Source organism: Marmota marmota, unplaced genomic scaffold, assembly GCF_001458135.2.
Source record: "Marmota marmota marmota unplaced genomic scaffold, marMar, whole genome shotgun sequence".
In the NCBI taxonomy this organism is placed as follows: Eukaryota; Metazoa; Chordata; class Mammalia; order Rodentia; family Sciuridae; genus Marmota; species Marmota marmota.
The window spans coordinates 18,366,666-18,394,077 of NW_026000229.1; the positions used below are offsets into that span (position 1 = coordinate 18,366,666).

A 27,412-nucleotide genomic window follows, 5' to 3' on the forward strand; every position below is an offset into this window, starting at 1 on the left:
ATTCTCTGAGAGCTGTGCTCTATGATACTTTCACAGTTCAGGACAGAATAGGGTTGGCTCCTCAGGAGTCTCACCTCAAGTAGGACTGCAGGGACATCTTAAAGGCAAATGAGGAAGTAAAAAGTATTACACAAGGGTTACCCTTTCTGGAATCAAACAGTCCTACGCAGATCATGGGAAATGCCTTACCTTGGCTTAAGGGGTTTCAGTTTAGCAGATCATGATGAAATCCATTAGTTGATGAAAGAGGAAGAATGTAGATGTGTACAGATTCCTTTTATTGACATCTTTAATGAGACAGTCCCCATTTCTATAGTATCTTATTAAACCTCATAAAAAGCCACAACTTCAAAGGTGTACAAATAGGCTTAGAGATGGAAGGAAAGGCCATTTATCTAAGCTCAAACTATTAAGTGGAAAAGCCAGGATCCAAAACCAGGACTGTTTTTGAAGCACATTATTTTAGACACTGAGACACTGAGAATACTGTTGCCTAATGCTGTTCTTTGTGGACTCATAATATAGTCTATAGATAATCTCTAAACCAAAGTGGGAAAACTACTGCTAATGCTAAATGCAGCTTATTACCTTTTCTTTTCTTTTTTTCCCCAAAAGACTTGATAGTTTAGAATGAATTTTCCATGTTAAAATTTTAAAAAATCAAGAGGAATATTTTCAGATACATGAAAATTACATGAAATTCAAATTGCAGAGTCCACACATAAAGCTTTATCCTAATATAACCAGGCCCAATCATTACCATATTGCCTACAGCTGCTTCCAAACTGCTTTCCTCAGGGTGAGTAGTATGGGTGACAAAGCCCAAGATGTTTATTATTTGGCCATAACAGAAAAAGTTTGCCATCCACTGATCTACATTCATGGATATTAAAAATCAATTAGGAAGTCAAGAGACTTTGGGGCAGGGATTTGGAAGATGGAGGGAGGGTGAAGTTTATCAAGTATCATCATGTTCCAGGTACCACATCTGTTCACACACATTAGCTCAGTCTTCACAAGAACCCCACAAGGAACCAACATTCCCATCTTTGGATGAAGAGATGAGATTTAGAGAGGGCAGGTAGATCCCTGAAGATCACTAAGATTCTGCAATTTCTCACAAGGGTGGATATTGCCTTCCTGGATTCTGGGCTGGTCTTCCCCACTCCCACGGGATATGAATACTCCTATTATAACAACAAAGTTCAACACTGAACTCAAGACAAAGTGTTCATGGACATAGAAAAAACAGGATGCAAGCAGCCAGAAACATATTAAGTAGTCATTTCAGAATATCTACCACTATTCTCAGGGCCATGGTATAGTTAAGTACATTCGATATCAGTATTTAATGGTTTAGCAAATTGTAATTCCATGGACTTAGAGTTTCTAACAGAAGCCTATAAAAGTCATGCATGAGAAGCTAGAACACTCACTTCTAATTTATTTCCAAATATGTCAATGAAGCTCCTTCACAATATTCTGTTATGCTATGTTCAAACTGCTATGTTTAATCTGAGGTCAGAGAGATCTGTTATTTAAGCTTTAAAAAATTATTATTCCTAGGCAGACAATGTTGGGGGAGTGCTATTCTGCATATGATCTTTTTATCATACACTCTAAATGGTTGTGCTCATTTTTAGAAACATACACTAAGGGTTTAATTCATGTGGTTGACATGTCTTATCTATTTAGTTGACTAATTTACTGAAGTTAGCAATACCTCTAATAATTCAGTGATTTTTTTGTATAATGTAACACATACAGGATATGTATGCTGAAAATTTCAAAACATTTTTTGAAAAAAAATCAAAGGAGGACCTAATATCATGCTCACAGATTGAAAGAGTCATCAAAAAATTACAGTTCTCTCCAAGTTTATCTATAAATTTAATGCAATTTCTATCAAAATTCCAGTAAGAGTTTTTGTAGCTATGAACACTTATTCCAGAATATATATGGAAAGGAGTGCTAAACCAATTTGAAAAAGAAAAGTAAAGGGAATCACTCTACCTATGACAAGGCCAACTACACAGCTATAGGGATCAACACAGTGTGGTAGTTGCCAAGGGATAGAGAGAGAGATCAATAGAGCAGAACAGAGAACCAAGAACCTGACCCACACGAATGTGTTCAAGCGAGTTTTGAAGTGATGCAAGAGCATTTCAATGGAGAAAGGAAAGCTCTTTCAACAAATGGTGCTAGACCAATAGGACATCCACAGGCCAAAAGATGCACCCTGACCTAAACCCCGCACCTTGTATAGAACTAACTCAAAATGAATCAAGGACTTACATGCAAAATGTAAAACAACAACAACAAAAATTTTCAGAGGAAACAGGAGAAAAAATTTTAGAACTTAGGGCTACACAATGAGTTCTTAGTCATAAAACTGAAAGAAAATAAAAATTGATAAAATATACCTCATCAAAACTATGAACTTTTGCTCTGCAAAAGACCTTGTTAAGAGGATGAAAAGACTACATGTAGACTGGGAGAAAAAATTTGCAAGTAACACATGTAACAAGAATTTGGACGCAGAACAAATAAAGAACTCCTAAAACCTAACAGTAAAAGAACTTCAAGCAATCTAATTAGAAACAGGCAAAAAACATGAACTAGCATTTTACTGAAGAGGATATAAAAGAGACAGTGAACAAGCATATGAATAGATAGTCAAAAGTCATTAGCCATAAGAGAAACACAAATTAAAGTCACAATGATATAGCATTCAACACTGTCAGAGTGGCTGAAACAAACAAAAAAAAATATATGATATCCAATGATGGAAAAGATGCAAAGAAACTGGACGATTCATGTACTGCTGGTAAAAAGGTAAAACAGGCCAGGTATGGTAGCACAGGCCTGTAATCCCAGTGACTTTGGAAGCTGAGGCAGGAGGACCCTGAGTACAAAGCCAGCTATGCAACTTAGAAATATACTGTTTCAAAATAAAACATAAAAAGGACTGGAGATGTAACTCAGAGGTAGAGTAGTACTCCAGGGTTTAATCCCAAGTAGCTAAAAAACAAACAAACAAACAAAAAAACAGTAAAAGGAAAAGAATGTAAAATAGTATAGTCATGTTGGAAAACAGTTTGGTAGTTTCTTACAAAGCTAAACATGTACCTACCATATGGTCCAGAAATTGGACTCTCAAGCATTATCCCAGAAAAATGAACGCTTACATATACACAAACACCTAGACATAAACATTCATATCAACTTGAGTCATAATAACCCCAAATTGAAATAACCTAGATGTCCTTTGATGAATGGTTAAATAAATTCTGGTATGCCCATACCACAGTAACAATTCAGTAACAAAAGATGGACTAGAGACAAACATTACAACTTGGATTATAATTTCAAAAGATCACATACTATATTACTTCATTTATATAACATTCTTGAAATAGCACAGTTACAGAGACAGAGACAGAAGTGTGGTTCCCAGGGATGAGGGGAGGCACAGTGTCAAGGATGGAGAGGTAAGAGAAGTGTGCACAGCCCTGAAAGGTATCAGAAGGATTCTTGTGGTGATGAGGTCTGTGTCTTGATTGTGGCAATAGTTACACAAATCCACATACATAACACTGTAGAGAACAAGGCACACATGCAAATAAGTGAATTCTGAGCTCACTGATAATCTCTGTATATAAGTTCTGTATATTGTACCAATTTCCTGGTGTGGTGTGTACTATAGTTACCATTGAAGGAAACTTGAAGCCTACATAAGATTGTTCTGTATTTCTTAAAATACTTTATTCTGATATAAGGAGCGAGGTTATGACAGCCTTAACCCAATCAGCGAATTAATCCCCTCATGGGGGTTAACTGAGTGGTAACTGAATGCAGGTAGGGTAGGACTGGAGAAGGTGGGCTTTGGGTGTATACCTTTGTGGTATATATTTTGAATCTGGTGAGTAGAGTCTCTCTCTTTGCTTACTGATCATCATGTGAGCTGCTTCCCTCTGCCACACTCTTCTACAGTGATGTTCTGCCTTACCTCTGGACCCAAGGAATAGAGCCATCTGTCTATAGACTGAAAACTTGGAAGCCATGAGCCCCCAAATAAACTCTTCCTTCTCTAAAATTGTTCTTGTCAGATCTTTAGTCACAGCAATGAAAAAGCTAACTAAAGCTGGGTGTATCTCTGTAATCCCAGCAGCTAGGGAGGCTGAGATGGGAGGATCAAGAGTTCAAAGCCAGCCTCAGAAACAGCAAGGTGCTAAGCAATGCAGTGAGACCCTATCTCTAAATAAAATACAAAACAGGGCTGGGGATGTAGCTCAGTGATTGAGTGCCTCTGAGTTTAATCCTAGTACCACCTCCACAAAAAAAAAAAAAAAAAAGATGACTAAAACTGTCACATACCATACAATTCACCCATTTAAAGTATATGATTCAATGTATTTTATTCATGAAGTTGTACTGCTATAACCAGTCAATTTTAGAACATTCTCGTCATATCAAAATAAACCATGTATGTGTCAAGGATTTGGGCCTAGAACAAATCAAGAACTCTCAAAAACTCGGTGTCACTCAACTACTGAGCCACATCCTCAGCCCTATTTTTTGTATTTTATTTAGAGACAGGGTCTCACTGAGTTGCTTAGCACCTTGTCTACTAACAGTAGACAAGTTAGGGCCCTGTAGTTATCAGTGCTACCCTGTACTACCCTATAGGTATCAATCTCCGATTCTTTGCACCCTGCCACACCACACCCCTAAGCAAACATTAACTAACCTAGCTCTATATAGATTTGCCTATTATGAACATTTCACATAAATGGAATAATATAGTGGGGGGTCTTTTGTGACTAGTGTCTTCCACTTAGCATAACATTTACAAAATTTATCCATGTTGCAGCATGTATCAGTACTTCATCCTTTTTTATGGCTCCAAAATAGTGCATTGTATGGTTATACCATAAATCGCTTATCCACTCATCAGCAATGGGCATTGGGTTTCTGTAGTTTAGCTAAAGACTGCTGTAAATATACATGTACATGATTTTGTGTGCACATGTGCTTTTAGTTCTCTTTGGGTGTATCTGCCTAAAAGTAGAATTGCTGGGTCATACGGCATTTCTATGTTTAATCAATCATCACCCTTTTCACAGTGGCTGCTCCATCCTGCTTTCCTACCAGCATCATATGTGGGTTCCAGTTTCTTCATATTCTCACCAATGCTCATCATTACCTGACATTTTGATTCTGTACCATTAACTTCCTATGTATTTATACTTATTTCAAAATAAAAAGTTTAAAAAAGATTCACCTTATCTTGTTATAACCATAGCAACTAGCTATAATTCACTTTCCAAGGTTATTATTTTGCTCTTTCATTTTTATATCTTTCTGCATTTCTCAGGTCTTCCAGAACAATGTTAACGGGGGATGAGACGACAAGGCAAATCTGTGTGACCCTAATTGTTAGATTTCCCTCTAGCCTTTCTCTGTTAAGCATGATACTGATGATAGCTTTGAAACTGATACTCTATTATGTTAAACAGACATACTTACATTCCAGAAATTTAAAGAAGTCTTTCTAAGGAGATGTTGAATTTCATCAAAAACCTTAGTAGCTTTACATAAAAATCATATGATATCATTTGCTGATTTGATTTTCAAGATTCATTCATTCATGATATTGAATCATTCCTGCAAATTATGGTCAAGTAAATTGGATTTATTAGAAACAATTATGAAATAAAGTGACATCCTAAATGGGATCATCAAGCAAACAATTAAAGTAAGCAATGTGCTTTTGACATTGTACCAATGACAAAAATAAAATTAATGAAAATATACCTGTTAATTTTAATATGTATATAAAGGTTGTAAGTGCTACCAACTTCATTCTCTCTCTTCAAAGAGATGTAATTTAAAGAAAAAGAGGAGAAAAAGGAAGAAAGGAAGGGAAGGAAGGAATTTATTTTTTCTTCAATTTGCTGTTCAATGCTCTTCTATTCACAATGGTTTTCTGTGATTTATTATCCTACATTTATTGACCTATATGAAGAGGCATAATCTTTTACACATCACAGACACTGACTCTGTATAAACTCTTTTGTTATTTATTTATTTGTTTGGTACTTGGAATTGAACTCCATGTCACTCAACCACTGAGCCACATCCTCAGCCCAATTTTTGGTATTTTATTTAGAGACAGGGTCTTGCTGAGTTGCTTAGCACCTTGCTTTTGCTGAGGCTGGTTTTGAACTCATGATCCTCCAGCCTCAGCCTCCTGAGCCACTGGGAAAAACTGATGTTATTTAAGAAGATGTGAATACCAAATATGAATTTCATACTTGAAGAACCACAGAAAAACTTAAGAAGATAGGTGAAAATCAGTGCCATTATCAATAGTGGATTGCTGAAAACCATTTAAACCCTGGGAGGTGCTGGAACTCATTGTTCACTGGCTCCTTTCACAACACTGAATGGACAGCCCAGCTCCTAAAATGAGCAGATCTTCTCTCCTAGAGTCATGTACAATTGGTTGCTGGGATGGAGGAGGCAAGTGACTCTCTCTTGGGCAGGATAATCCCAGCTAAAGCAGCATAGCTAGGGGTCACAATGGTCCGTGAATCAGAGACTACAGTTCAAGACCTGGCTCCTTTGGTTACTTGTCTTATGGCCCTGGGAAGTAACTGCATCCCTCTGAGTCTTTATTTTCTTGCTTATAAACAGAAGGTAATAGTAGTCATTCTTCCTAACAGATTTGAATGAGATATGTCTGGCATATAACCGTTTTTCTAAACATTATTATTAGCATTGGTAAATGGAATTGTTGTTACCTAGATGGCACCAGTACCATTCAAAAATTTATTCGTATTTTAAAACTCCTATTAAATGTCAAAGTTTCCATCTCTAAATTATTTTTCTTAACAATAGTAAAGGTGGTTGACACAGGCTTCTTCATTGGCAAGAGCCCCAAGTGTTTTCTGGTGTATATTGGAGCAGGTTTGGTTGGTGTAACTACCTGGCATGAAACATACACCTCTCCAAAGTAAAATATCTTGATTCTTCCTTGCCCTGGGGGAACAGCTTACCCCACAGTAAGGGGTGAAGTCAAGAGAAGCTCCTAGAGAATATCAGAATATCCTTTCTTTGCAGTTCTCCTTAGCTATGGGAAGGAACCTTCTTCCTTCACCCATCCTGTCTCTAGCCTCCCCACTTCAGTTCCTGAAAGCAGCTGCAACACACTCAATTCCATCCTTATTTGCCTTAAGCAACAAAAGAAGCCTCACAACAAGCAGAGCTTCCTCCAGGGCCAAGGGCAAGGGGCAGAAAGACCTAGAGTCACTGTAAAACAAGAGAACAGTAAAACCTACTAGTCGGGATGCAGACATTGAGTAGCTGAGGTCAGGAAGAGCAAAAGAGGAAGGATGATAGTGGGGGATTTGTCAATCAATCTAAGGAGACATCTATTGAGGGACTTCCCAGCACATACATGGGTTGCATTTCAAAGAAATGTGCTTTGTTGTAATAAAAAGACAAATGATTTCCATAAAAACAGATTTGAAGGCCACCAAAATTCCACGACCTGTCTTAGATGTACAAATTAAGTACTATATATGACATGAATTCAGTTTTGTCTGCAGTGGTCAACAATTTTCACTCGGTCCAGAGGACTTCGGATGGTTATGAGTAAGATGTTCTCAGGGGGAAAGAACAATCGATAGTGAGCTCACTCCTTCTTGATTTTCCAGTAGCCATAGTGATCCCATTCAAGGCACAGCTGTCCAGAGGCCATGCAGGCAGCCAGGCTCGATCACCAGCCTGGCCATTCACACCCTTCACAATTGTGCTTCAGTTAAACTCAGACCACACTGGCCAAAGGTTGCATCCCCAAATGCCAGGGATCTAGGTGTGACAAACCACACTTAGCAGCAAACACTTTAACGAAAGAAAACCAAAGGCATGGGTAAACACCCTCCCAACTCTGCCCAACTCACCTTCACTAGGAAGAAAGATACACCGTATGTCCGGAGGGACCGGGCTAGCTTTACATACTTGACCTTGGCTTCTATTTCACTCATCTCTCCACAGTTCTTATGCTCCTGCAAAAAGGACAGTATAAAGAAACCCATTACTATAGCTCTGGTAGCAGGTGGACTAGTGAGAGGTGATTACTACAGGTGGGGTACACAGGGGTTCTGAATGGTAAGTGATGCTTGTATCCGAATCCCTCCATAACATAGCTATCTGATGAACAAGGAGAAGAGCACAGAGCGTTCAATTTTGGGCTTTTAAACTAGAGCTTGAACCAAATAGCCTACATGTTTCGCACTGAATCCAATAATTTGTACCTGTGTACAGCATGGCAGGAACAGATCCATAATTATAATCAAATTCTCAAAGGACTCCATGTCTTAAGTGTTCAGGTCCCACACTTTAAATGATAGCTAGAAAGATGTTCTTCTAAGGACAATGTCAATTTAAATCTATATCTTTCCAGAGAGGAATATATATATATATATGTATGTATGTCTATACATGATAGTGCTTGGAAACAATACCAGGTGAAATAATGTTTTATACACATGAGATTTATATTTTAACTTTTATTTCTTTTTCCAGATCAAAGAAGACTTTGAAATCTTAGATTCAAAAAGGTGTTCCATAATCAAGTTGGTGACAAGACTTTTTTTAGTGTTGCCTGGAATGGATTTTAAAAGGCATTAGTTCTCAAATTCTAGCTTCAAGAAAACAAATCTTAGGACAAAAGAGCTATTGGTAGCTTCTGCCTCAGTGCAGTTTAATAGCCTATCACCTTGTTTTAATGCCACCAGTGTAAAGACTTTAAAAATAAACGTATGCACATTATTCTCAGAAGGCTAAGTAACCTTTACCAAGAAACTATGGATTAAGACAATAAATCTGTCCAAAGTAGAACTGTAGACTTCTTTACTCGAGTTACCAATCACTTATATAAGAACACATGCAAAGCATACAAAACTATCATGTGCAGAGGCCCCTTATGCTAATGAATGAGGTTGGAGATTGAGGAGAATAATAAATTGCTGTACATTTCCAATACCTGAAATATTCTCTTTTCAGCTCCTCTCTGCTTGATGTACTCTTTGGGCAGGAATTCTTTTAAACTGAAAGAAATTTGAAAAGGTAAAACATTTATCATGTTCTGTGATAAGTAGCAAAGAAAATAGACTGATAATAAAACGCACAGTTAAGTCACTAAATCTCCCAATACTTCATGGTACAATTGACAACAGGCTGCAATACCCTACAACACACTTAAATAAGGACATGGTAAAACCAGACTGATAATAGAGGGTCAAATTAACATATTAAAGGAAAATTTTCTAGGATATACTGTAAAGTCAAAGATAAAGGATAAGAATATACAGTATGCTACCCTTTCTAAGAAGAAAAAAAATATTTCTTATTTAAAAATACTTTTTATATTGTCTATTTATTTTAAAATGTAATAGAAGAATAAACCTAGCACTAATGAAAGTGGTTCTGATAAGAAGAAGGGGAACACAAGGAGAAAGGGCAAAGATTAGAGTAGGTTCCTCTGAATATTCCTTGTATATTAAAGTTTTTTACTTTGAAATCACATACAGTTGCACAAAAGCAACATCAAAAAATCTAAGGCAAACAGAAATGTACTTAACAGTGTACCATATTGACACTGTTTCTACAAAGAAAAATATTTCAAGTAACTTTAAAGAATAGTCTTTTGACTAATTATCCCTAGAGGAATATATCTTAAAAGTGAAATGAACCATAGAAGACATGTAAGTAAACATATTGATATTTTAAAATCAACACCCCCCAGTGCCTTGAGTAGGTGGTCTTTAAACACTATTTCCACTAAAAGGAACCAGTGAGTCCTGGAGAAATGATTCAGTCTAGGCCTGGGGTAGACAACGTACTCAATGCTCCCAAGACTTCTTAGGTCTTAGATCAAGAAAGCTGTCAAGATGACACCAGAGTCAGTTCAAGGAACACCCATTGTCCAAAAGGAGATGATTTTTAAGACTTTATACAAAAAAAGACAGGCTAACAAAATGAACCCATCATAATCAACTTATGGCCAATCATGACTCTTCTATGTCCCCCTTCCACAGCCCTGCCATGGACTATTCTAAAGCAAATCCCAGACATCGTATAATTAATTTCAGATGAAGGGACAATTTTAGCATCAAAAAAATTTAATTACTATAATAATTAAAACATAGATATATAAAATCCATAATTGTAAAAAAATCATTTTTCACTTTAGGGGGTTGTTGGGGTATCAATTTATACTGAAAACTGATAAAGGGAAAGAAACAAACATTATGTTAACATTTTTATCTGTGGATGATGGAAAGATTCAATAAATATAGAAGGAATGATAGAAGTCCCAAATCAGCAATTTAAAACTCTTAGGAATATAATCTATAGATCAAATCAAACATCAAGGGCTCCTAAAATGAATCAATGACAAACTGATAGGGAATTTTGTAGTAGATGGATTAGTCTGATAACATCTAAACCCAATGGTTAATTTTAATATTACTAAAAGTAGGATAACCAGACAACAGATGCCTCCGAACTGATGCAGCAGGAAACATACAGCACTACCAAGAATTATTCCTGACAATGAGGAATAAGTGCACACACAACAACCAGAATTTAGGTGAGTTCCTGGATCTGAATATGAGTTTATAGAAAGGGGAACAGAGGAATATGTAGTGACACCATCAGGATACAATCAACCACAGCGAAGCATGAGGAATTCTATAAAAATACCCAGGCTCCTCCTAAATGGTTTGGTGGTGGTGGTAAAAGAGAGGACACAGAAACATATTAAAAGGGATTTAACTAATGTGTTTCCTACAAAGCTACAGTAACAGGGACTGTGCAGTACTGATGTAATAGACACACAGTCCAGTGAGACAGAATTGAAAGAGATTAACACACAACTTTTATGGTCAATTGATTTTCAACGAGGATTACAAGACAATTTAGTAAGTAAAGTTTTTTGTTCATTTCAAACAAATGGTGCTAAGACAACAAGACTTCTACACACACAAGAAAGAATTTGGACACCCATCTCACATCATGCACTAAAACCAACTAAATGCCATCCATTTCCCAGCAAATGCCAAAAAACAAATGCCAAATGTCTTCTCTTATATAAGAAGGGTGACTCAAAATGGGGTAGGGAGGAAGAGCATGGGAAGAAGATTATCTCTAGATAGGGAAGAGAGGTGGGAGGGAAAGGGAGAGAGAAGGGGAATTGCATGGAAAGTGGAAGGAGACCCTCATCGTTACACAAAATACATGTATGAAGATGTGAGGGAAAAAAAAAAGAATAGTGTCACCTTAGATTGGGTAGAGAGAAGTGATGGGAGGGGAGGGGAGGGGATGGAGGGAAAGGAAGGATAGAAGAATGAAATAGACATTCCTGTGTGTAGATACATGACTGCATGACCAATGTGATTCTGCAACCTGTACACTCAGAAAAATGAGAAATTATATCCCATCTGATTCAAATATATGATATGTCAAGGTCATTTACTGTCATGTGTAACTGATTAAAACAAATAAAAAATTTAAAAAAAAACAACTAAATGTGGATAACAGATTGAATGGTAATACAACTAATTATAAATGCAAGTATAACCATATTTGTAAAAATTACTATAGCTAAAACTACAAAACTCTCAGAAGAAAGTACAGGAATAAGTCTTTTTGCATTTGGGTTAAGCAAAGACTTCATCTATGATACTACAAGCATGTGTAGCAAAAGAAAAAGAAAAATTGGACTACATCAAAATTCTCTATTTTTTGAACAGCAAGTGACACCACCAAGAAAGTGAAAATAGAATCCACATAATGGGAGAAATCACAAATTATGTACGTAATAAAGGGACTGTATCCAGAATATATTAAAATTAAAAAAGACAACTTGCCCAATTGAGAAATGGGAAGAGGATCCAAATAGATGTTCATTAAAGATAAACAAATGGCCAATATACAATGAAAATACATTCAACATCATCAGCCATCAGGGATAGACAAAGAAAAAACACAAAGCAATACAATTATATACCCACAAGAATGGCTACAATCAAAACAATGAATAATCACAAATGTTGACAAGAACATGGAGAAATTGAAATCTCATACCCTGCTAATGGAAATGTAAAATGGTGTGTGTGTGTGTGAGTGTGTGTGTGTAAATATATATGGAAAAAATGAAAACATGCACACAAAAGCTTGTATATAATAACATCCATAGTAGCATTATTCATAATGCTGAATGATGGAAATAACTCAAATGTCCATCAGCTAATGAATGAATAATACAATGTGATTTTTCCATACAATGGGAAATTATTAAGCAATCCAAAGAGATGAAGTACCAATACGTGTTACAACATGGAAACACTGTGTTAAGGCCAAAAAAGCCAGTCACAAGACAATGATTCTACTGATGAAATGCCCAGAATAGGCAAAGCAACAGAGACAGAAAGGGTTAGGAACTTCCATGACTGGGGAGGGGTCTTGGGGAAATGGAGAGTGACTGCTAATAGGCAAAGGGTTTCTCTTAGGGGAGACAAAACCATTGCAAAACTAGATCTCATAATCTAGTGGCTGTAGAATCCTATGAATACACTAAAAGCATCAAATTGTGTACTCCAAAAGTGCAAATTGTAACATGTGAACTCTATCTCAACAAGGCTTTTAACAAAAAACATACATCATCCAAATGTAATTTGTAGGCCTTGTGAGGATCCTGTTAATAAAGTATAAAGTGGTGTTTTTGAGACAATGGGAGAAATGTTAACTTAGACTAGGTATTAGATGATGTTAAGGAATTATCACTAATTTCGCTAAATGTTAAGATGGATCTATGGTGTGTGTTTAATTTTAAAAAGTTTATATTTTTAAAATCATTAAAAATTATTGTTCATTGTTAGAGAAAGACTGAAGTACCTACAGAATAAATAATAGAATGACTGGGTTTGCTTTAAAATACTCAAGCAATAAGCAAACAAATAAATAGGAATGGTCAGATTCCATGAATACTTGACTAAGGATTGTTGTCTGGTCAATCTGCAAAGGACTTCTGTCAGCAAAAGTGAGATTTCCTATGGATTCATGGATGTTGTCTGAGCACCAGTAGAGTGAGTACTCTGGCCTCATCCAAAGACCCCAAGCCATTCAGCAGGAGGGATCTAAGATACAGCTCATCAGCAACATTAACTGTTAGGACTATCATTAAGCAACTTTGTGGATAAAAGTGAGAGAGAACAGGAAGCACCAAAAAGAGGAGTCACAGAGAGGTACAGACTTGACTTAGGCCACAGGACTGCAGCAACAGCCTCTGAGCTCCCAGAGGGAGCCCACGTGAACACAGCTGCCATCAGGCTCCCCCAGGGAGCATGCTCCTCAGGATAATTGGGGTCATCATGAGCCGACTACTGTGGTAAGCCTCTGGTCAGTAGCTCACATGCCATCCACAGAGAGCCCTGCCTGAGGGTGACAAAAAGGCCTCCATGTCAAGCACCCTCAGAACAATGTTATCAGAATGCTGTGTGGTGGTGTCCAGTGGCCTGGCTAGGGGAGACAAGCCTGGACATCTATGGCAAGAAATTCTGTGCTGCAACAATCTCCCTCCCCATTCAAACTGCACAGCTGGCCCACCTGAGTTGGCTCCCTACCTATTTTGTAGCAGGTACCAAGAACAGCCTCAAAGGGGCACTGGAGACCCCTTGTATCTCTGGAGTTGACTTTGGATGAGTTTAAAAAAAAATGAGAAATGTCTGTTTAGTTCTTTCGTCCATTTTGTGATTGGGCTATTTGTTTGCTTGGTATTAAGCTTTTTGAGTTCTTTATATATTCTGGATATTAATCCCCATCAGGAGGAGCTGGCAAAGATTTTCTCCCATTCTGTAGGCTTCTTCTTCCTGTTCCTTAGCATTTCCTTTATTGAGCAGAAGCTCTTTAATTTGATGTACCACTTACTGATTCTTGGGTTTTATTCTCAAAAGAAGAAATACAAGTGGCTAACAATATATGGAAAAATGTTCAATATCCCTGGAAATCAGGTAAACTCAAATCAAAACTACATTGAGATTTCATCTCACTCTAGTCAGAATGGCAATCAAGAATATAAATAATAATAAATTCTGAAGAGGATGTGGGGGAAAAGGTACACTCATATATTGTTGATGGGACCATAAATTAGTATAACCATCCTGGAAAGCAGTATGGAGATTCCTCAACAAACTAGGAATGTAACCACCATATGACCCAGTTATATCACTCCTTGGTATTTATCCCAAAGAACTAAAATCAGCATGCGATAGCAATACAGCCTCATCAACATTTATAGTAATACAACTCACTATAGCCAAGATACGGAACCAGCCCAGTTGCCTGTCAATAGAGGAATGGATTAAGAAAATGTCGTATATTTACACAATGGAGTTTTACTCAGCCACAAAGAAAAATGAAATTTTGGCTTTTGCTGGTTAATGGATAGAACTAGAAAACATTATGCTAAGTGAAATAAGTCAGACTCAGAAAATCAAGGGTTGAATGTCTTTTTTCATATGCAAAAGCTAGATGAGGAGAAAAAGGTGGGGTCAGATATCATACAGATATAGGGAAGATCAGTGGAGTAGAAGAAAGAGATTTAGAGGGAGAGAAGAAGGACAAAATGGGGATAAGGTAGAATAAATGTGACAAAATTATGCTGTAGTATATGTATAAATATACTACAGTGACTTCCACCCTTATGTGTATCTATAACGCATCATAAATAAATAAATAAGTGAAAGGAAGTCCAGTTGAGTAGAGGAAACGAGAACAGGGAAAGGGAGGAGGGAAGTGGTGGTGGTGGAGCATCAGGAAATGGAGTAAATTAAACTCCATGCATGTATGATTATGTCAGAAGAAACCCAACTATTACATACAACTGTAATGCACCAATAAAAGCGAAGAAAAGTAATTTTAAAATAGGAAGTATATGTATTTCTCCCTCAGCATATCAACACAGTGTCAGCACAATACAGGAGGGTGCAGGCAGCCTGTCACCACTACCTGCCAGCCAGCAGGGCAGCAGTTCCAGCTCAGTTGTTTTGATTACCAAGACAGTCTGCAAGTTTCCTCAATATTTGAGATGTGGTTACAAGGGAAATGTGTTAGCCTTCTCTGAGAAAATGGGTCAGATTGTCAAACATGACTGAAAATTTTCTAATTAAGTAGGCTATGGCCAAATAAAGTTGCTCCCACTGCCCCCTTAAATATTCCTACCATAAAAGGGGAGCCATCTAACAGACCTGCATTTAGACCTCACTCCCCCTACAAACCCCACAGCCAGTCATTTAAGTATCACACTTGCTGAATGCAGTGGTACTAACAGACCTCCCATTTCCCCAGTGAGTAGACCAGTGCTCTTCTTATTGAGACCTACAGGAAGTTGAAAATTTGCAATAAATTAACTCCTCTCCTATGACCCCTAAATTTTGCTTTGGCTAAATCAGCTGCACTGTGCTCCATTTTATGGCAGTTGGCTGTATAATGCATGATTACATAATACCTAGACATATCCCACTTACTGCTGCCACAGGATAAAAACTGAGCTACTCAATGCTTCCTAAAAGTATATATTCACAAAGAGTTATTAGACACAGGAAAGACAATTATAAAATCCTTAAAAGGAAAAAAAAATCTAAAAATATTCTGTCTGCAGATTGCTTCATGATGGTCTTTAAGTTCCCTCACAGAGGCACTGTGTGTGGCTTTTATAAGAAAGACAGGCAGAAGCTGAACTGGGGATGCACACAAGGAAAAAAAAATCTGGGTCCTATGTGAAAGACTGGGAAATGGATGAATAAGATGAAAGTTAAGGTTTTTGAGAGGGAGATATTACTTGTTATGACTCTATACTTTAAACAACTTTTTGAACTATCTAACCAACAGAGGACAGAGGATTTCTACTATCAGCAGCTGCCATTTATTGATGGTCAAACACCATTTCAGGTGATTTACACATGTAATTAAATTCTGACAAAAGCCCTAGGATGAAAAGATCCCATTTTATACAGGTACTCTGAGGTTCAGAGATGCTGAGTGAGTCCCTCACACCACAGCCAGCAGATCAAACTTGTCTGCAGGCTCAGAGACGTGATCTTGACTACTGCACACCTGGCACCTCCAGTACCCTTTAGTCAAATGCCAACCCATGTGAGCAGTACCTCGGACTCTTCAGACAAGAAGATCCATGGAACACTCAATCAGATTATAATAGGGGCCTTTAGTGACAGATAATATTTTAGAAACACCCAGAAGCCAATAGAATCAGAAGAGGAATTTAATAATTATCATATTTGATGGAACAGGATCTGGATTCAAACCCAGGTGTTCACTAAAACCTCATTTTCTTCCTTTTTAAAGATAAGATGTAACGGTATTTTTATTTTATATATATATTTGAAGGTACATACATGCTGCTTTGAGATACACATACAAACTGAAATGATTATTGCAGCCAAGCAAATTAACATATCTCACAGAGTTACTTTTTTGCGGTAAAAGTACCTAAAATCTCTTAGTAACTTTCCAGTACACAATATTAACTAGAGTCTTCATCTTATATATTAGATTTCTAGACTTATTTATCCTACACAACTGAAACTGTACCCTTTGACCTCCATGTCCCCTTGTTCCCACAATTATTCTGGTAGCCATCTTTCCACTGTTTCTATGTTTTTCAAGGTGGTAGTGGTTGTTTAAGTCCTCATATTGGTGAGATCATGCAGCATTTCAATTTTTGGCTTTTTTACTTAGTATGTCCTTTAGGTTCATCCATGTTGTCACAAATGGCAGAATCTTCTCTAAGGCTGAATAACATTCCACTGTATATAATAATAAAACCTCATTTTTAAGCTGCCTGTACAAGGAATCACAACAGAGGAGTCAAAAAGAGGGCAATAAGTTACAAGAACATGGGGAGGCTGATATCATTTGGAGAAATGTTAACTGCCTCTTATCTGTCCCAGGGTTTCCACCAAGCAATTGCATGACCCAGGGAAAGTTACCACCTCTCTAAGCTTTTTTTTTTATCCCCTGAAAAGCAGGAATGATTCCTACCTAGGATTCTTATTTCTTTTATGAACTGAAAACAAGGCAAGTGCCTCATTCATGAGGAGCAAGGGCGTCAGTATGAACACATGAGAAGCAGTGGAGGGCTTCACCAGCAGAGGGTGCAAGAATGGAGGGAGGTAGTGATACAGCGGAGCTGGTGTCACCCAGAGGACACTGGAACACAGATTTCCTTACTCCAACCTTTACATCAAATCACCCAGTGATTAACAATAACAACTCAAATTTACTATCACATACGGTTCTCAAACTGTTGACCCCAGGACCAACAGCACCAAAACCATCTAGGTACCTGCAAGAAATGCCAGTTTTCAGGCTTCACCCTAGACCTGCTTAGTAAGAGGCTCCAGGGATGAACCCAGCAGTCCATATTCACAACCCTCTAAACAATTCTGACAGAAGTTGAAGAACCACTGGCACAGTGGGCAGAATGCTCAAACTACTCATCAGACACATGGGGATTTGAATCCAGACTCGAGATTAAATGTCTGTATTACCGAGAGGGCTGGTTAAGTCCTGGTGACCTGAGGTGATGATAGGAGTAGAAGAAAGCACGGACCAAGTAGGGAAATGCCTAGGGTGTGAGAAAGAGTGGGGTGGCATGTGTTAGCCCCGTGTGCTGACAACAGCAGAATACAGTAGTCAGAGCAATTCATAAAGAAAAGTAACTTAGAGTTCTAGAGGCCAGGATGCCTGAGACTGGGGCACTGGCAGGTTTGCTGTTTGGTGAGAGCTGTGACCTTCAGAGTCCAGGGAAGCTGTCCTCCCTCCTATAGCTGAACAGCAAGCTAGGAGACTGCCACAGGAAGCCTCTGTCATAAGGGCCCCAATCCCACCCAGGAGGGAAATGGCCTCATGGCTTAATGGCCTCCCAAAGACCCTGCCTGTTAATACTATCACATGGGCAAACACCTGGATTCTGGGGGGGACACATTCAAACCACAGCAGCATGCTAGGAGCACAGGGTTTGAGTCTGAAGAACTATCTCAGCCACCTGGTGACTCTGTGATCCTGAACCAGTCCAAGTGCCCTTTAATGTAAGCTCAGAAGCTCAGCTCAGGGCTCCCAGTTTGACAGTTTTGGAGTTTGGAAGTAGTTAGGGAGTTAAGCACCAACCTTAGGAGGCTATGTTAGGAGCAAACAGCAAATGTGCCACCAAGTGGCTATCACATTCCCAATCTGAAAGGAGAGCTCTGGGCTGTGAGGATCCCATTGTGAGGGGGGTGGTAAGAAGGGGAGGTTAAGACAGCTGATGAAAAATAAAAGCTGAAATGCCTGCTTCGTTGCTAGTTTGAAAATAGAATCTACAGCCAAATTATTCTGACAAAGCACACAGAGGACCAGGTCAGAATGGCAAATGTGTGTCTGAACTGATGCCAGGGGAAAAACTGACTTGAGACCTCCTACTGTGCCAAGAGCTTTGCTATTGACAGCAGTATTATCTTGAATGTGTGGCAGAAAATTTCCAAGTCCACTCTAAATTTCTTAAAACACAGACTCACATCCTGGTTGCTTTGTTTTCTCAGAGAGACCCTTCCCAGGAATACCCACATAGGGTCATCCATCATGACAAAGGTTTCCTCAGCCTGTTATCTGCCTGCCTACACCCCCCATTGGGCTTTTTCTTCTCACAATATACAGAGGGACGGAACCTTTTCACCTGGTCTCCAACACATGTGCATTTTGCCTTTGCCACACGTTATATATCCAACCTCAGTGAATGCAAGCTGTTCTCTCATGTTAATATTGAGATGTGAACTCTGAAACATTTCAAATTATAGAAAAGTGTGTGCCTCATAATTTATACACCTACTGTCAAGGAGAAATATACGTTAATATTTGCTTTATGATTGTTACCTCTCTATTAGATATATGGATTTATTTTATTTATTTTTTATGGTGCTGAAGATTGAACCCACTGCTCTGTAAATTCTAGGCAAGGACTCTACCACTGAGCTCTATCCCCAACCAGAGATATGGATTTAGCTAAAATCCTACATCCCTTCTTTATCTAATGGTTGCTACTTTATTGGTGCCCATGAATATGTTACTATGTTCCTACATCTCCTTCTCTGTATAAACAATAATATACCCTGTTTTTCTTTGTGTGTATATTTCTGAAGACAAAGATACATATTCTCAAACATCTTGTTTCCTCTGTAAAGTACATTGGCATTTTTATACATCTAAATTTGTACCCATCCAATAGACATAAAATGCTATATCCTTGGTGCTTTTGTATTTCTTGGATTACTTATTTGAATATCTATTCATCTTATAAGCTAATAAAGTTTCCTCCTTTTTAGAGTGCATATTGATATCCTAATGATCTTTTTCTTAGTTTTCTTTAATATCTTCTGGATATTAATTTGTTCTGGGTAGTTTACATTGCAAATGTGCAAATTTCTTTTTCTGGCTTGCGGTTTTGCTTTTAACTTAGTGATGTCTTTGCTTAATAAAATTTAATTTTAATAGAGGCAGGCTTAACCATCTTTTGAACAATTATATCAACCTATGACGATATAGTGTTTTAATATTTTACAAAAAGTTGAATGATCTTCCATGTATATTCAATTAGCCTTTGCCTTTCTTGAGCCTTTCTTTAGTTTAAATTTTAATAGCTTAATTAAGATATCCATATTAAGAATATATTTTCTCATTACTAACTAAGTGGGTTTTGTTTGAAATTAAATAGAATCTGTAGATAAAGTTGGGTAGAAATGTTATCTAAAATCAAGTCTTCCTATTCATTATCATAGCAAACCATTCCATTTATTCAGACATTTTATGCTCTTTAATAAACTATCATTTTATTGGCTAGATCTTGGGGATTGTTGGATAGCTTCCTTCCTAGGTAAATTATGCTTTTGTTACAATTATAAAAGGTATCTTCCTTTTTCAATTACATTTTGTCCGTTGATTGTGTATGGCAATACTATTTGCTCTAATATATTGATTTTTTTTCTAGAAACCTTGCTTAACCTCATTAATTCTAAAAAGCTTCTATGTAGATTGACTAGATTACTTACATAGATAATCATATCACCTACAACTATGGACAGTTTGTTATTCCAATCCTGGTATCTTTTATCTCTTTTTCTTTCCTTATGGTACCTGTTAGAATATTCAGTATTGAGTCGACAGGAAGCACTGGTTGCATCATCCTTCCTGACAATAATGGAAATGCTTCTAATATTAAATTATGATACTTGTTATAGATATTCTTTAGTAGACTGAAGAAGTTTCCATGTATTCCTGGTGTGCCACAAAGTTTCTCTTTTTCTTTCCATCAAGATTATATCATCTCATCAAATTCTTTCTTTCCAATAATAAAGACAATCATGCAGTTTTTTCCAAATATGCTAACATCATGTGTTACATAAACAGAAGCTCAAGTATTGGCTTCTTTGTGCTGAGTTCCTTGCCCATCCATCTTAAAATGACCAACTTCCCCCTCACTCCCTAAAACACACATACTCTCTATTCTCTTTCTAGTTTTTTTTTTGTCATTTCACGTATTATGTATTTTACTCAATTATTACTTGAACTCTACCTCTGCACTAAATAAAAGGCTTATGAGGGCAGGAATGTATTCTTCATGCTGTATCCCCAAAGTCTACCGTATAGAAAGCACTCAGATTATTCCTTGAAAACATGACTATTGCCTCCATGATGGAGACTCTTTTTAGTTATAACTTTGAATTACACACAAACATATATGTTGGATTTGGTTTGTTAATATTTTACCTTTTGGGGAGGATATCTGTATTTGGTTAGAAGCTATGTATGGTCTGTACTAAGTTTTAGTATTGTGGTTCTGCTAATTTTAAAAAAATGTGAGGAGCTTTATTTTTTTTTTGTCTATTCTCTGAAATAACCTGGGCTTAGTTTTTGTTTTTTGAGTAGTATATTTTAAACTGGTAAGGCAATTTCTTTCAAGATTACACATTTATTTATATGTCCTAATTATCCATTTTGTCTAAATTTTCTTTTTTTGTGGGCTGGGTTTCATGTTCTCATCACATTCTTTTATGCTTCTTAAAATACTTTCCTCTGTAGTTCTGCTCCACTGTCTTTACTAATAATACTTTGGCTTCCTTCTTCTTGATCAAACTTACTCAAGGTTTTCATAAGTTTATTACTTTTTTCAAAGAACCAGTTTTTTGATTTATTAGTTTTCTTTGTGGTTTTTATTCAATTACTTCTTAATTTTCTTTCTTAATTCCTTTTGATCTTGTTCTACTAATCACTTACTGTAGTGGGTATGTTAAATCACTCCACTGAAACTGGGCATCTGAATTTTTGTAATGCTGCTTATTTTTCATTTATATTTATTTAAGGCAACAGGTTCACAACTGTCATCTTATCCAGGTGAATTAGTCCTTTTATCTTTATAATGATCTTCTCTATCTCTACTTAGGCTTTGTTTGCTTAAAAGTGTTTATTTTGTGGGACATTAAATATGGCTTTGCCAGCTTTAACTAGGCACTTCCTGGTGCATCATTTTCCACATGCTTTCTTTCAGTGTGTCTTTTATGGTACAGACTGGACTTAAAAAATTCTACTCAGTAAAAGAACCTCTGTCTATAAACTTCTGAGTTTAATTTACTTTGGTGTGATTGCTCAACTTATTTAAAAGTACTTACATCTATTTTTGTGCATTTTTTTTTTGGTACCTAGGATTGTACACAAGGCGAATAACCACTGAGCCATATCCTCAGTGTTTTTTATATTTTATTTTGAGACAGGGTCTCACTAAGTTCCTCAGGGCCTCCCTAAGTTGCTGAGGCTGGCTTTGAACTCATGGCTATGTGCCACCACGCCCAGCTTGTGCATTCCATTTACCACACCTTTTCTGGCTTTGTTTCCATAATTCACCCTGCACCCATCCCAGGGGTGAAGTTATCTGTTGTGCCCAACCACCCCACCCCACCCCCACTGGTGTATGACTACAGTTGACTCTAGAAATACAGACTATTTCTTTTTGTCGTTTTGACCAGTAATTAAAAACCTTACTAAGAATTAAACAAAGCTGGTTTCTTTCATTGTTTCCATACAGTCTATTTCCATTCTTTTAGTCTTCAATTTTTTTCCCTATGATTATGAAAAAATTTAAACACACTAAAATCTTGAAAGAATTGTGCAGAGAATACTTTGTACCCATCACATAGTGTTACCTTCAATTTTTACCATATACACTCCATTGGAGGTAAAAAAAAAAATTCATCAGCATCTCTCACTTTCTCCAATATAATAAGGTCTACACAGACTTTTACTTTGATAAACGTTTTCCACCATGTCTTTAAGAGGCCTGAAATTAGCCATTATTATAATGTTTTCTTGCTGCTGTTTCAAGACTTAATTCTTTATATCTATCTTCTTCTTTTTTTTTTATCAATTTCTTTGATCAACAATGCTTCTTGCATCAACTCTCCCCACCTCTCTAGAAACACTTCCCAGTAGTCCCCTAGCCTGCACTGCAACTTCCAGCATCCTCAAGAGAACATCCTGCATTTAAAACACAGCAAAAAGGTCAGACTTCACTGAAATCAGGGCCAAGTCCTGGCTCTCCCAATAACCATGTATATTTGCCACATAAACTGTGAACTTCAATACAGCAAATTACCAGCTCACGGTACCTGCCTGTACCTTCCCTATACCTGGCATGATGTGCACGCGTGCATGCGCGCGCGCTCACACACACACACACACACACAAGGCCTCAGTGGGTTAAAAACACATGCCATGTTGTCTGCCAGCATTTTCTGAACACAGAAAAGCATTAAATTAATATATGATTATTAGATTGTGTGTTGTATTTACTGTATGCTCCAATCAAGTGTCCCTTTCTGGGCCTCTTTGCAGGTGACCTAAGCAAAACTGTCATGTAGATAAAGCATATCAGACTCAATTTGGGAGACCTGGCTTTTTTCTGGCTTCCAGCTCTTGACAGTTTTGTGCTTTCTCTCTCTCCCTCTGTCTCCCTCTCTCTCCATCTCTCTTTCTCTCTGTATCTCTTCTATTTCCCCCATCCATAGGGAGAGAATACATTAAATAATCCTAAAATCCCTGTAAACTCTAAGTCTTTTTGACTGATTTTCATTTTTCTAAATGAGTATCTTCACTAAAGTGTTACCAAGCCAAAAAAAATTGAAGAAAAATGAGAAATTATATCCCATCTATGTATGATATATCAAAGAATACAAGTGCATTCTACTGTCATATATAACTAATTAAAACAAATAAAAAATTTAAAAAATATTGAAGAGTGGAGAAAACTGAAACAGATTTTCATAAAAATATCCATATTATGCTGACAATGAACAAAAAGGCTAAGTAATTTTTTTAAAGAGAGAGAGAGAAAGAGAGAGAGAAAAAGAGAGAATTTTTTTTAATATTTATTTTTTAGTTTTCGGTGGACACAACATCTTTATTTCATTTTTATGTGGTGCTGAGGATCAAACCCAGCACCCCGCGCATGCCAGGCAAGCCTGTTACCGCTTGAGCCACATCCCCAGCCCAATAATTTTTTAAAAACTTAAAAAGAAATATACTTGGTAAACATACCCCTATATGCCTCATTCACAAACTATGTGACTAAAATTTCTGGTGGCTGTATCTCTAATTTGGTCCTGTCACAAGTCCAAACTTCTTATTATATTTTTAAACTGTGAATTGTCCTGCTAGATAGCACACATGAAGGCTAGGTGGAGACAGGCATGAAGACTGTGTAACAGCTTGGCCAGGGGACAGCCCAGGTGAAAACAGGAGCCAACACAAATCAGGAAATTGTGACCTCATAGGTTTGTTCTGATGGAGAGGGGACTGACCTCCTCAGGAAGTTCTACCCGCACAGGATGAGCAAGAACATGCACAATTAAATACCTACATTAAATGGACATGCTTCATTACATAGACCAGATTTGGTCTAATTAAAAAGTAAATCAAATTTGTGAGGAAAAATAATTGTTACCAGACATGATAAGCTTATTTTAATTTAGAATCAGAGTAAGGGTACACATACCATTAGAGGCAGGAGCTTCATTTCATAATCTTAGGGGGAAAAATCGGACATAACTGCGCTCTCAGATTATGAAGAGAAGCCTACTTTTACTGGAGTGCAAGTATGCAGCATAAATAGGACTACAAACTGCAGCAGACACTGTTCAGACCAATCCCGACACCCTGAGATTAGGAGATTGGTCAGTAGTTTCTGTACACGTGGTTTGCAGCACAGCGACAGTCACATGTCTTGGTTGGTACAACAAAGACACCAGGAAAAAGACTGAAGGAGTTTTTGATCACATTTTTCACATCTACCATATGAAACACTGCTTTCTTCATTCATAAGGGGGTGAGTGCTAAGAAAGAGTTGCTCCAGTGCACATGTGAAATGACTATTGGGCATCACCCAAGCACCTAACAAATGGCTGTGGTTAGATCTCAGTTCTACCAGGGCCACGTGTTTACAGGAATAAAGTCCTGGAACTAAGGAAAGCTTTGATGTACAGTTTTCTGGCTTATCAGCCTTCCCTTGGTTTTCTCCCATTCTTCTTCAGTCTCTCTAGAAACAGAAGTAAAATTTCATTTCCTCCAAGGCCTAACTAGTTCGGGCTGTAATCCTCAGACTTATTGACGCTGGATGTATCTGAGGAACCAGCTGTGAGGTCCTGTAGAAATGTGAAAACCAGTAATGGAACATCTGCACACAGCTTTCAGTGTGGTGTCTGTGGTGTCGCAGGACCGAGGGGAAGGCTTCCTGAGGTTCTTGCAGACAGCCAGACCAGTTGTGAAAAATGGGCCCTGAGGAATACTTGGCTTGATGACTCTTGGGGAACACAGAACAGAGTATGGGACAGGAATTGCTCAAAGCCACTCCCAGACTCAAGGTCACTATAAGTATATTGAAGGATGAAGCATCATTTTGGAAAGGCTCCTGAAGTTCATTAACTAAAGGGTAGAGGGTTTGACATTTCTCTTCTACCAATTCAGTTTAGACTAAAGAGCATGTTGACTAAGCATTGTCTGCCACCAGGTGAAAAAACAGGCTTTCTTCTCACTCAAGGGCATAGGCTGGTCACAATTATTTTCCACCAAAGTGAAAGTGGGGTCAAAGGACAAATAAGCTTTTGCATTACCCTCTGCCTTCAATCTACTTGAAATGACCACATGGATGACCTGCTCAGCACATTTTAAACTGGCCACATCCTCTAGAAATGTTCTTGTCCTCCACCGCCTGTCAGCATTCACATCAGGATCACACTTCCAAGCCCTCTACAGGCTGCACTTGAGGTGATCGTATAACACTGACCTCCATGAGACTCTTGGTGATTTTTTTTTGTTTTTTTTTTTGTTTTTGATCACCCATGTGTTTCATTTGCATTAAGAGGAAGCAGAAAGGAAAAAGGGGGATATGGGTAAGGAAAAGAGTATTATCTGAGGAAGACATTCATAAAATGCTTGGAAAAGTTCTCAAAACAGAGGGGAGTACAATCTCAGACACATAGCTGCCTGTTAGTAGCTAGGATTGTCCTGCTGGCAGAACTAGGAATTCCAACCTTAATGCCTGTGCCCTGTGGGGCCATGATGAATCTTTAAGATCAGCTTTCTCTTGAAATTTAAGTCCAAAGTCAGATGAAAATGTGCCCATTATTTTTATTTTATTTTATTTTTTTTAGTTTTTCGGCAGACACAACATCTTTGTTTGTATGTGGTGCTGAGGATCGAACCCGGGCCGCACGCATGCCAGGCGAGCGCGCTACCGCTTGAGCCACATCCCCAGCCCTGTGCCCATTATTTTATAAATGAGAACCAAAGACCAGATGGAGAAAGGAGTGGAGCAAGTAGTTCACATGCACATCACATTTTCAAAGCAAAAAAGAATTTGTAAGATTGTAACAAAGCACATGTATCTCTTTTATTACACTCTGTTGTTCTAACATAGTCACAAGCAACTCAAGATGACAGAATGTGGTGCAGCATGAATAAGCATCGTGCATAGGTTATTGTAGGAGAGAGTAAGCTCCTCAACTGTGGAGATACCCAGTGAGCAACAGTCAATGGTGTGTGTGGGGTGCCACTGAATCACCAGCAAACAGGAAAGCACTGTTGCTGGATCTCAGAACACACCACCTTTACACTTGCCCAACACTGTACTTCTGGGCTTCTTGCTTTCCCTAAGGTCCACAAACTTGATCATAAAACCGACTAAGGGAAAGCTAACACATTCTTACAATCAACTCGAATCAGAGTGTGCATTTTAGGTATTTCACTGAAAAATAAAAAGGTAAAGGAAAAAGGTGAAAAGAGAAAAACAACGGGTCACTTACTCTAAGAATCCAGGTTTATGTTTATGTTCTACATGAGGTCCAAACTGTATCTGAGCTTGGAATCCACCAAATTCACAGGCTTTTTCGAAGGACACAGGGTGGGAGCCGTTCAGGATATCATCCCGTGCCTGAAACAGAAAGGGCAGGAAAAGCCTCAGAGGCCTGGGTGAAGACAATTCTCCCCATGGACACATTCTTGCTCTGTGGAGCAAGGAAAGGTGCTGGACACACCCAGGACCCAGTGGATGGCAGACAGGAGCATAGCAGAATGAAGACAGAAGGAGCAACTAGTCTTTTCCCAGAGTGGCCAATATCTAGACAGCCAGGGCTTGGCAGATCAAAAGGAAAGCTTGTTGATGATCTAAAAGGTAGAAGTGATCATGACAAACAAAGGCAAAGGAAAACCCTGGTAAAAAGATCAGATTCACATAGGCTGAATCAGAAACACAATTTACTTTTTAAATGAACTTACATCATAAAGGTAGCAAAACCATAAGGAAGCAAAACCAATTCAACCCTTATCCTAAGGTAAATAGCAATACAACATAAGGAGAGAAGGAGATAGATGGACTCATGTGTGCGAACACATACATACTTCCCTGGACATTTGGGGAAGGACAAGTTCTCCATCCATTGCTATGTTGCTCTTCGTTTCTTCTGTCTTTCCTTTCTCAGTTACATGACCCCAGACCATCCTTAGATCTTTTGGCTATCACTGTGGACCTTGAACCTACAAGCATCTTCTCTCCGCCTTTCTATCTCCTTTGCTCCCAGTCTTTTTTTATCTCGCAGTCTTCTTTCCCTGCCATTCCTTTCATCCACTAATGCAGAGGTCAGTAAACATTTTCTCTAAATGTCCAAATGGTAAACATTTAAGACCTTCAGGGCCTTATGGTCTGTGTTGCAACTACTGAGCTCTGCCATCACAAGGATGGTCACAG

At 37.9% G+C, this 27,412-nt stretch overlaps 1 protein-coding gene across 8 annotated transcripts in view; it reads right to left on the reverse strand.

Annotated features, from left to right (window-relative positions):
* Tln2 (talin 2) overlaps positions 1-27,412 on the reverse strand; it is a 395,739-nt gene that overhangs the window by 141,063 nt on the left and 227,264 nt on the right. For all 8 annotated transcript variants that reach the window (XM_048793709.1, XM_048793710.1, XM_048793711.1 and 5 more), the window contains 3 exons: positions 26,472-26,599; positions 9,053-9,116; positions 7,968-8,072 (listed from right to left, as the gene is read on the reverse strand). In XM_048793709.1, coding sequence (XP_048649666.1) covers positions 7,968-8,072; positions 9,053-9,116; positions 26,472-26,599 — 297 coding nt within the window. The remainder of the gene's footprint in view (positions 1-7,967; positions 8,073-9,052; positions 9,117-26,471; positions 26,600-27,412) is intronic.